The 12,199-nt window shown below is 45.7% G+C and overlaps 1 protein-coding gene across 1 annotated transcript in view; it reads left to right on the forward strand.

Moving 5' to 3' along the window:
• The first annotated feature begins 11,614 nt into the window (after positions 1–11,614).
• IL22RA1 (interleukin 22 receptor subunit alpha 1) overlaps positions 11,615–12,199 on the forward strand; it is a 143,576-nt gene continuing 142,991 nt past the window's right edge. The window contains exon 1 of the mRNA XM_069223953.1: positions 11,615–12,062. Within this exon, the coding sequence (XP_069080054.1) occupies positions 12,020–12,062 (43 nt within the window). The 5' untranslated portion in view covers positions 11,615–12,019. The remainder of the gene's footprint in view (positions 12,063–12,199) is intronic.

The following is a 12,199-nucleotide window of genomic DNA, read 5'->3' on the forward strand; positions in this document are numbered from 1 at the left end:
CTGGCCGAGTCAAGCAGGGGAGTATTACATAATAGATGAGGGAGACCTGTTAATAACCATGTCAGTATCATTGTTGGGGATGTATAGGCCATTATTGCTGTAGACTCTATATTGGCCGGCTCATTTAGCCATTTAGTGACCCATTGAAGTTGGGCTGCTGCATAATACAGCTCAAGATTTGGCATGCCTAGGCCCCCCTCCTCTTGTAAGTATTGTGTAGTGGTTAGGGCCACTCTACGTCTGTCTCTGCCCCATAACAAGTCTGTTAATAGAGAGTGCACCTTGTGAAAAAAAGAGCGTGGTATGTTCAGCGGGAGTGCAGAGAAGTAGTATAAGAACCTTGGTAAAATTAGCATTTTGACTAATGCAGTTCGACCCATAGGCGATAAGGGTAAAGAGCTCCAAAATGACAAGGAGCCGCGGGTAGAGCGGAGCAGCCTATCTAAATTACCTTCTCTAATGTCTGACATAGAATGATATACCTGAACCCCTAAATATTTGAAGGTTTGGTGCGACCATGGCAGTTGGTGCATGGGGAGTGATGCACGTTGTTCAGGGGTCAGGCAGGTCAAGGGGAAAATACAGGACTTAGATCAATTCACGTGTAAGCCAGACACAAGAGCGAACCTGTTCAATACTTGCATTATTTCAGGTAGGGAGACAGAGTGATTCCGCAGATATATCAAGGCGTCGTCAGCGTACAAGGATACTATGTGATATGTGTCGAACTCCTTTATGCCCCACTTATGTTCAAAGCTCCTAAGCTTAATTGCAAGTGGTTCCATGGCTATAGCGAACAGCAATGGCGAAAGTGGGCAGCCCTGTCTAGTTCCTCTGTTCACAAGGAAGGCTTCCGAAACCACCTGACCAGTTTTAACTCGGGCTATTGGTTTGGAATATAATGTAGTGATCCAGTTAATGAAGCCTCTCTGGAATCCGAACGCCTTGAGGGTACTGAATAAATATTCCCAGCCCAGCGTATCAAACGCCTTCTCTATGTCCAGTGACACAGTTACACTATCTGGGTCCTTGGTGGCGTGCATGATACGGATTAGACGTCTAATATTAGAAAAAGTAGTTCTTTCCGGAATAAATCCCGACTGATCGGGATGTATTAAGTTCGACATATGGGGGAGCAGTCTATTTGCTAGGATTTTCCCCAGAAGTTTGCAGTCAGTATTCAGAAGAGAGAGTGGCCTATATGATCTGACATCTAGTGGGTCACGCCCTGGTTTTGGTAGGACCACTATCAATGCTTCCCTCATAGAATCTGGCAATTGTTTCCTATTGCGTGCTTCATTAAACACTTCTAGTAGGGGCCGTAACAAGTGGATGCTGTGTGAATTGTAATATTCTGGCGGTAGGCCATCTGTGCCAGGGGTCTTACCACGTGCCATTTGAGAGAGGGCCAGACGAAGCTCCTCCATAGTAATGGGACCGTCTAAGCTATCAGCATTATTAACGATGTTCGAATTTTGAGGAATCTGAACTAAGAATTCGGCCAATTGTTGTTCTATAGGAGGAGTAGAGGATTGGTATAGCGTGTGATAATAATTGTAGAAAGCCTTATTAATATCAGCTTGAGTGTTAACCTCTATACCTGTTTGTAATTTAATAGCTCCTATTGGTGATGATTGTGGGGTCTGTCGCACCAGCCACGCCAGCATCTTGCCCGATCTGTCCCCCTCAGCATGTTGTCTCGTTTTGAAGTGTCTATAGTCATGTCTGCTAAGGCTGTCATCCGTTTCTCTATATTTTGCTTTCAGTGATATCAGTGTTTCTTGTGAGGTATTGTTTGTTGAGACTTCATTCTCCTCCCTATGTATTTTGGTTTCTAACTTTAGTAACTCCGTGGTAAGCATTTTCTTAATGCCCACAGATGCTGCCAAGCAGTGCCCCCTGATTACTACTTTATGGGCATCCCACTCAGTAGCACGATTCGATGCTGTGTTTTTATTTAATAAAAAATAGGACGTCAAGCATGTGGCCAGTTCGGAGTTAAATGGGGGGTCAGTCAAGGCATCTGGCTGCAAGCGCCATGTAGGAATGCGGGAATGTATGTGTCCCCATAGTAATACGGAATAGTGTGGGTTGTGGTCTGATATAGTGCGGGCTAGATAGCCACATGTAGTTACCTTTGGGATTACGTTAGATGTAGCGAAGAGCATATCCAACCTAGTGTAAAGTTTATGCACTGGTGAGTAAAACGAATACTCGCGCGATGTGGGATGGGAAGTTCTCCACATTTCGCTCAGTCCGTTATTCGACGCCCAATCTATCAGGTCTAGCGACGCACGTTTAGCTGGAGTGTGCTCCAGTGGAGGAGTAGAGCGGTCTTTTAAAATATCTAGAATGCAATTGAAATCCCCCCCCCATATGGCATCCATTGCAGGATCGCTGAGAATACTGCTACCTAGTGACACCAGGAAGTCGCGTTGGTTTATGTTAGTCGCGTATACTGTTATCAGTGCTAAGGGACTTCCATCCAGAGTACCCTCTAGTATTGCGTATCGCCCGTTGGTATCGTATTGAGTGCGGGACGTAATGTATGGGATACCAGGGGCTATCCAGATTACCGTGCCTCTCGCGAATGTCGAAAAAGTGGTACCATACAATTGACCTTTCCATTTTGTTTTCGTGTGTGCTAACGAGGATTCGTCTAAGTGGGTTTCCTGTAGCATTGCTATATGTATCTGGTGTCTTCTGAGGTATGTATAAATCCGTTGCCTTTTGTTTACAGATGCCATACCCTTTACATTCCATGTGAGGATTTTGTAATGTGTAATATAACGCTTATTTTGGGTCACCATGGAGTTTGAGTGAGGTGATGTGGAGGAATGCAGCTTGTGTCTGCAGAAGCCCAATTATCCTTGCTATTTGACCCTCTTTCGTAATATCTAGCCGTTTGGTTATTAATATAGGAGCCCAGCCTTTAAGGTTTACATTGTGATGTGACGCCCTACAAATGATATGTGTCATTACTTGTAACAATAAAACATATTGTTCAACTACTACAATAACATCCACTATATATAGCAACAATAGTAGTTGAGATAGCGGCAGGGGAGTGACGGAACTTGTCAACTTAGGGTAACAGTCCTTACGGATCGGAGGGTAGTCCATGGCTATGGGTAGTTAAGCGTCCTAGACCCGGCCTATTTTGCATATGTTGGTGCCCGTATCAAGCAGTGTCGGCAGCAACCCGAGCATCTTAGGATTGTGCAGACCCAAACGATAAAAATCTCCAGACAGGGACAGCGGTCAGGATGTACTCTAGTACTTAGAGACAGGTATCTAACATATATCAAATGTCATCCGCTGATCTAGGTGTGAGGGTAGGACCCCGATCAATTTCCGTTGAGTCGGAATTTAACTCTGGGTCAAGGTCTGCATCTGATTGCCCAGATATGGATGTCGGCGACGTCTTGGCAAAGCGCGAGGTAGATTGCAACAATAGTGAACGTTCGACACGTGACTGTTCAGGGGAAGGTTTGTTGTTTTGCTTGTTGCGAGGTCTCCGTTTATTTCTCGGAGGGAGACTTTTATCGGTAAGGGATAGTGTATCCGCCAGACCTTTTGCATGGAGCCATGTCCATGCATCTTCAGGGGTAGTGAAAAAAAGAGTAGGGGTATTGTCTTGTACTCGGAGTTTAGCAGGGAACAACAGAGAATATTTAATATTGTGCCCTCTTAGGTGCTCTTTAATCCGGTAGAATGAGTTTCGTTTTTTTTAAACTTCAGTTGTAAAATCCGGATAGGCTGATATTTGTGCGCCCTCAAAGTATATTGGGCCAATTTTCCGGAATAGCTGTAATATGAGGTCTCTATCGCAGTAGTTCAGTAGTTTTGCTATGAGGGGACGTGGATAAGCACCCGGAGGTGGGGGTCTGCCCGGAACCCTGTGGGCGAGCTCTATTGAAAAAAACTTTGGAACATTATCTTTCAGCACCGTTTCAATTAGCCATTTTTCGATAAAAAGTTCCGTATTGGGACTTTCAACGCGTTCCGGAAATCCCACGAACCGGATGTTATTCCGTCGCGATCTGCCTTCGGTTTCCTCGGCCCTACGTTTGAGTGTCTCGATTTCTGCATTTATAGCGCTCAATTGGGATTTAACTTCCAACATGGATGGTGTGAGGTGTGACGTATCCTTTTCGAGCTCAGATACCTTTTCAGCTAGTAACTGATGGTCTACGCGGAGTAGATTCACCTCTTCCGTGAGTGATCCCATTTTCGCTTCTAGCTTTGTTTTAGTATCAAGGATGGCTTGCAGCACCCTTTCGAATTGTGTTGAGTGCGCTTGTAATGTCTCTTCCATTTTCTGGAGGGTCTGGAGTGTGTCCACAGGAGTGGTTGTTAAAGGCGACTTAGTAGAATCCATGGTGTCTGGAGGTGCACGCGAAGTTTTTGGTTTTCCCATCGGGAGAATTCCGTGCAATATTTTTATTTGTCTCTGGGTTCAGCGTTGTGTTGCTTGATTTTGTCTCAGTGGGTGAGCATTACATCGGCAATGACGCGTCGAATGCGGCAAATAGCAATCCGGCTGTGACACGATGCTTGAGGATCCCAGACAGTGCTCCCCCTCGCTCCCTACGCACTCGTCTATAAGTGCTATCTTAGCCAATTGCTTCTGCGGCTCATTTACGTCTTCATGTTAATTAATTCTGCGTTGACATGTCCTATGTTTTTCATCCACCCCCAGATCGGGTACTACGTTTCTTTGCTGGGCCACTCTGTGAATATACAGCGCGCACACACTTGGCCTCGTCCCGTTATGGCTGACTTGCATTACTTTGTACTCTTTGGGAACTATTCTTTTTAGGAATTGTCAGTCTTTCAGGTTTTTTCTGTTCAGGGACCTATGCGTACTTCAGTGCTTCGCATGGGGTTCTTTGAAAGGTCTATTGAGCCCACTTGAGACTTCCGGGCCTACCCTTTTTCAGTGCCCGCAGGGGCGGCTTACCACTTACCGCACATGAAATGCATCACCCTCTACTGTAGTCACGACTCCAGACACCCCCTTTTTTCCATGGCGGCCGCAATCGGGTGTCCCCCAACGTAATCGCGCTTCTGTAAGGGATGCCGCTACCATCCCGTGCGTCAAACGCCCCCCAGGTGTCCCGGGCAGTTCCTACGGCCCGCTACTCGCCGTTATTTCCTATTTGTTTATATCCTGCTTAGTAGGAGAGGGTGCCTGCACGCGTCTCTCCCGCCGATCTCGGTTCCAGATGTCTCGTTTTTCTTTTTTCACCGGAGGCCGCTTTTGGAACAGTCCCAGCTTGATCATGCCATTAGGAAGGGCGCCTCAATCGACACGCGAGCCAAACGCGCGCTGGCCGTCCCGAGCAGCTCCCACGCCCCGCTGCTCATCTTCTCTTCCGCCCCACCTGCGCCTTGATCGGAAGGTGAGGATTCCTATCTCCGTCGCCCTTTGAAATCTCGCCTCCTATTATCCTGACATTTTCCTGGTTGCCGCGTCCAGGTAACTCCCTGCGCGATCTTGTTGCTGGAGAAAGCGTCTCCGGTGCCCCGTGATGCGAGTGCGCTCCGAGCCTCCCTGATAGTTCTCCCGGCCCGGCACTCTTAAACTTCCCCCGATCAATCAGCGTCCTTGTTGGGAGGACAGGGATCTCACCTCCGCCGCTCCTTATGATCGCGGCTCCCGGCGCCTCGGTCTTCCGCTGGTGGCCCCCTTCCGGCGTCTCCCAACGCAGTAGCGCTGCGTGAAATGGTGCCCCAGTCGTCTCGTGATTCGGGCGCTCGTCAAGCGCCACAAGCAACTCCCTCGGTCGGTCGCTCGACGTCGCCTCCGTCCCGTTTGTGTTCCGGACAAATGGAGAGGTTTCAAACCTCCACAGCAGGGCGAGGCGTCTTTAATTTCAGGATTCTTATAATAGGCCGGGTCGGAGCTACGCCTTATGCGTCCGACCCGGTCGCCATCTTGGACACTCCCCCATGTCCTCCTTGATAAGGTGTGAACGTGCTCTCAGAGCTCAGACAAAGGCCTTGGATATGGGGAAGTATTCTGTTCCTCTGACAGGATGGCCATATGGGCTGTGCCTTGAAATATGATTAACTTCAAAGAGACCTACCCTGTCAACAGTAAATATTAGCTGGCTCCAGGACAGTGCCCTCAATTGCCCACATATTGAAGCAGGCACCAATCCCAGTGGGAGGGGCAGCATTGGTCTAAAGTTACCACAGAGAAGGGCTTGCTCATTTCCTTGGCCAAACTCCTGGTATGGGCACAGGGGCTGTGCACAGGTGAAGAAGGCTTTTACCATCTTGATTTTAGGTAGACAGGGGAACTGTGGGATTGTTTTAAGTAGGCTACATAGGAACAGCTGCAAAGTGGGTAGGGTTACCCCTGGAATCTTTTTCCCTGTTGTTTATGGAGGGTCTAGGCGCCACCTCACCCTCTGCAGAACACCACTGGACATGCGGAAGACAGAAGTAGGGCCTCACCCATGAGGAGACCTGAAAGGGGGGACCTGCTCCTGTATGCAGGACAAAGAAGTGGACTTCTAGGGTCAGTTGGCTGACCTACTTTTATGCTATATGGACTCAACAAGCTGTTTGAAGCCCTTTTCCTGAAGATCCCACCTGACCAGTTCCAACTGGACCAGTCCTGAACCCTGCTAGTGGCTTCTGCAGGAGTGAGTCTTGTCTTTCAAGTGCTGTTTCAGAGGTCCCGATACCCTTGGTTGTGTCATAGTGTACTCCTCCTAACATCCTGAAAAACCTGGGACCTAGAAACGTTTTGTCTCCAAAAACCTATGAAGGACAGGCGCAAACCTGTCAAACAAACCCATTTCAGATGGACATTGCGGAGAAGGAGTTTGGCCTCTGTTGGAAATGGACCTTTCTGCAGGGTCACCCCTGGACTTTTTGTCTTCTTCCTTCTATTTGTGCTGGTTTTGTTTTAGTTGGCTTTAGGACTCTGGGCACTGGACCATTGCCAAACAGTGATAAAGTGCATGTGCTCTCTCCTTAGAACATGGCAGAAGTGTAATATACCCAATAGGTATATTTAGTTTACTTATAAGTTCCCAGTAAATTGCATAACATGTGCCATGACCTGTAAATTAAATACTACTAGTGGGCCAGCAGCACTGACTGTGCCATCCACTTAAGTATCCAATTAAACATGTCTCAGGCCTGCCACTGCAGAGCTTGGTTATGCAGTTTTGAACTGCCATGTTGACTTCTCAAAGTAAACCAATTGCCAGGCCCAAACCTTCCTTTTAACTACATATAAGTCACCCCTAAGGTAGGCCCTCAACAGCCCGAAGGGTAGGGTGCAGCGAGCTAAAAAAGCTGGACATGTACTTTTAAGTTTTACATGTTCTGATAATGAAAAACTCTCATATTTGTTTTTCACTACTGCAAGGCATATCTTTCCCACAGGGTAACATTGGGAGTACCTTATTACATCTTATAAATGTAATTCACAATCTGCTAGAGATAGACTTTTCAAGTTTGGTGTCTCTGGAATCACAATTTATATTCCTAACCTATGGTGAAGTCAGATTTTAAAATTCAATTCTGAAAATGCCACCATGTTATTGCCTTAGCTATTTGGTGCCTGCTGTCTGGCTGTGATCACATGTCTGGGGTGGGGGACAGCTGGACTTTATGTATTGCCTATGTGACTTGGTGGGCCAGGTGTGTCCTGATGGGCCATCCTGGGCAGGATGGAAGGGAGGAACAGGACGCAGCATCACTTACACCAGAATAGGCTGTGTCCTGTCCACACACAAATGGCTGCATACCCCCCTGCAGCAGAGAGTCTGGAGGCAGGGCAGAAAAAGCAGGAAATCCGTGCACTTCAAAGGCATGCCTTTGAAGTCTTCCCCACAACAAAGGCATCACTGGGTATACCACTGAGAAACACTTTTGGACCTCTAGATACTTTGACAGGAAAAAGGACCGCTGTGCTGCTGAAGACCTGCCACTCTGCTGGAATGCTGCTTGCTGTACTCTTGCTTTGTCGTGCTGACCTGTGCCTGCTGCCCTCTTGTCTGGGAGTGAGAAGGACTGGGCCTGAATCTCCCTAACCCAGAACCCAGAGTGACTCCAAGGGCTAGTTTGCTATCCTCCTGAGCCGAAGTCTCAGAGAAGTTACACTCTTCCAACCGCCCTGCTCCAGCACCTTGGACTCTGCCGTCTGTGAGTCTGTCCTGCCAAGTTGTGTACCCTAGTCCTGGACCCATGAAAATGGACCTAAGGTGCTTGCTCCACCGGAACCAAGGCATGTTATGCTGTGGGAGTAGAGTCGACGCATCGCCACTGGTGCATGGAGAAAATTGACGCATCACTTCTATTGCGTGGATTGGAGCTGGCACAAGCAGAATCACATTGACGCTGTACACCGCATCTTGAAGCTAGCTAATCACCTTCGGAACTGACACTAGGGTGTTTTTGTGAGTGTAAGGTCCTTACATCCTCATTGACGGCAGCCTCAATACAAACGCCAAAACTCTGCATCGCAGCATCTGTGCTCATTGGAAGTGACGCATCACCTCAACTGCCTCAAAATCAATGCATTGGGAACTCGCACTGCAGTTTCACTGCATCTTGGAACTGACGCATTGTTGTGTTGCATGGAGAACATCGGTGCATACCCACTACTGAGTGGTTTGGACTCTACCCATCGCTCCACAATCTGGATTTAAAATACTTTAGCTCAGTGGGCCAACTGCGTCCCTGTAGTGCTCCGTTGTGACCGGCCTGAACTTTTTACTTTGTTCTGGTCTGGCACAACCAGATATTCCAGGTTTGGGAATTTGGCTTCTAAGTGCCATTTTATGGCTTGTTCTTTAAAAATTGATAGCACAAGTTATACTTTTGGGTTTTTTGTTGTTTTACTTTTGTTAATAAATTAAATTCTATTGTTTTAACCTGGTGTGAGATCTTTTTTGTGTGGTATTTTCACTGTTCTACTGTTTGAAGTGTTGCACAAATACTTTACACATTGCCTTCAAGCTAAGCCTGACTTTTGTGTGCCAAACTAGTGGAGGGCAAGCTCAGGTTAATTTAGGGTTTGCTTGTACCTTACCCTGACAAGAATTGTGGTTTCTGCTTGACCAGGCCTCACACCCCAGTCAACAAATGACCCAATTTCTCACAGTCCCAAGGAGCCCTGTTCAGCCTTCCCCTCTAAACGAATACGAGCAACAAAAAAAAAGTGATTCAGTCCGCACATAGAATTTTTCTCCAGATGAAACCACCAAAAGTATCTGGCCAAGAACGAGCTCCCTGGGCATGATTTTTATCTTTCTCCCACTGGCAGTTTTCCCACCAAAAGTCAAGACTTTTACCAGGACATTGTCTGATAGTTACCTGACCTTGTACAGTTTGTCTCTGCCACAGCCTTCTGTCTTGCCCCACTGAGGATTTTTGACTTCCATTTCGAAGACTAAGGCTCATATTTACCCTTTTTTAGTGCTGCATTTGCGTAATGTTTTTACACAATAGCGGTGCAAACTTACAAAATATAATTGTATTTTGTAAGTTTGCACCGCTTTTGCGTCAAAAAATGACGCAAATGTGTTACTAAAAAAGTATAAATATGGGCCTAAGTTAGAAAGTAAAAGGTTCTTATTGTATTTTTGTTGATAATTCACTTACACTGCACTGACATACAGGAGCACCTCGATATTTAACTTTAAATTGTGGAATTTAAGTGTCTAATAAATGTGAAATATTACTCACAAACTTTATCGATACAGAAAGTTCTTTATGGTACAACCATTGTCATGGAGGTTTATTCATATCCTTCCCCCGGAGGGACCAAAAGATTTTTCTGTTACATTATTCACTTACCCAGGTCCCAGAGTACTGAGTAGCCCCATTTTTTCAAAATAATCTTTGGGAGCGAAGCACCTTTTCCATTTGTAATCACAGTAGCGGTTTCTCCATGAAGGTGGGGGAGCGTCACCCCCCACCCATAGCGAGGCATACTTGAAAAAATTAAATGGTAATGAAATTATTTAATTGCCATTTTAGTTTTTTACCAATGTGCACGCCGAAGTGCCCCTGATCCAAGAGACATGTGGGGCGTGTCATCTACTGCAGATTGGCAGCATGGAGGATTGGAGCAGTGGCTGGCCGGATGCTCCAAAATGAGCATGTCACTTTGGCCAGTTGTCTTGCAACGGCAGCCTGACAAGCACACTTTGAAGCTCACCATCCTGAGCTGTCTTAGACAGCTGGGTTTAGGGTAAGCGAAGGCCTCCAGGCCTGAAGGAGTGTCCAGTCAACCCCCTCCATCCAATCCTGGTGCTTCTCTCATGCTGGTTAATTGAATGAGAGCAACTTCTGGATTGGTTAGGGGCACTCCACAGCAGACTGCAGTGTCCAAAGACCGAGAAGGATGTGCTGCAGTGAGTACCATTTATTTTAGTTTTATTTCAAATGTTAGTGTAGTTTTATTTTGGGCTTTTGGAGTGAGGAAGTGTTATATTATGGGCTTTTGGAGGGATGGGGTGTTTTATTTTGTTTTTTTGGAACCGGTGTGGCACGTCGCTCTCCCCACTACTTTCAAAGGTTACCAGCCACCCCTCTGTAATCATTTGGTTACCTTTTCCTTATGAAATTGTTCCCAGTTTTTCTCAATTGGTATTGGGAATGTTATTGTTTTGTTTTCTTCTCACTTTAAAATTGTTGGTACTACTTGAACTTATCATTTGGGACTGGCTGCTGTGTGCACCATAGCTCGTAGGGGTTGAGAAGTGTGAGTTGGCCTAAGCAGATTGAGTTTAATTTCACAAGGGGCCCACATCTAAAATGAATACCTACTTTTCTAAAAGAGCATTTTCCCGCTGTCATGCATTGCCTCTTTTACATTACCTTTCTTTTTTTATACTTTGCCAGTGTTACTGTTCATAAATCTAACGATCTTTCAAAAGTTTCTATGAGTTTTTAAAGGGTTTCACTTCGCATATCTGCAGAAATAAACTGAAAGCCGCCAATGAGATGTTTTCTGAAAAGCAATCCACTTGTATACTTGCTTGCATGTGAGAAATTACGACAGCAATTTTATCAGACAAACGAAATTCCAGATTCAATTCGAAAAATGCATAAAAGTTGATAATTAAATAACATGTTATTGCCAAACATAAAAACAATTGTTTCATTTCCTAAAAAAACAGCGCGAGATACAGTGAGGGCCCCAGAATGGCCGTTTTATGTGACAGACTAATGTATTCTGGGAGTTGTGGTCTCGGTTAAATTCAAATGAAGCAGATCTCTAAAAATAAAGCCCAGGACTAGAAAAAAAATGTCCACACTGACACGGAGATCCTTTTCTAGAAAGTAAACTCTATGCTTAAACAGAACTAAGAAGAATTTTACATTTTGGTCTTTCCCTTGGACAATTTGTTGCATCTCGGTTAACTAGCAAAAACCAGTTGTGATTCATTTTGATTTCAACCTGCTTCCAAAAAGCGGTTCACAGTAACATTTGCGTGGGTTGCTACGACAGTTGCCTCACTCAGCATGCTATTGCAAAATATTAATTCATGGGAAAGGTGTGCACGGACGTGTGTGACTAAGATGGAGACGTGCAATTTATTCAGGAAGGCAACTCCCTTCATGGGAATATATCTTGTTTAGTGTTCAGAGTGTTCGGGAAGCCACGTGTTCGTAGGACTCTGTCCTCTCCTGGCACACCTACAGGAACAAGCAGGAAGCGCCTTAAAACCTCTCCCACAGACTATCGAGCTGCGCAGGGATTCTATGAGACTCATATGAGGCGTACAACTTCGCGAATTGAATAATACACACCGTCTCAGAACTGAACAAACTTTGGATGCATGAGCCTTAATAAACTGAAGCACGTCAGTCCGTCGATGGATGACAGTGGATGTGTTACCTGGGAAGGATGAAAAGGTGTTTCCACCTGCTTGGATTCATACCTGTGAAACTCGAACTTACCTGAAGAATAAATAGAAGGCACAGTTTTCCTATCAGTGTCTCTCGGAGTATCTCCTCTTGAACGACTTTTAAGCTGACTTAGATGTGGCTATTTATATTATTTGCGATACTTTGCTCCGCAGATGGTAAGTACCAAAACATTTTCCATATCAATCTTGCATTTTGATTGTAATTAAGTTTTATTTAGATGTTTCGTATAGAATCAACATATTACCTTTCAACCACTGACGCAACACCTCATACAAAATATAATAAAAATGAG

Source organism: Pleurodeles waltl, chromosome 3_1, assembly GCF_031143425.1.
Source record: "Pleurodeles waltl isolate 20211129_DDA chromosome 3_1, aPleWal1.hap1.20221129, whole genome shotgun sequence".
NCBI classification, from domain to species: Eukaryota; Metazoa; Chordata; class Amphibia; order Caudata; family Salamandridae; genus Pleurodeles; species Pleurodeles waltl.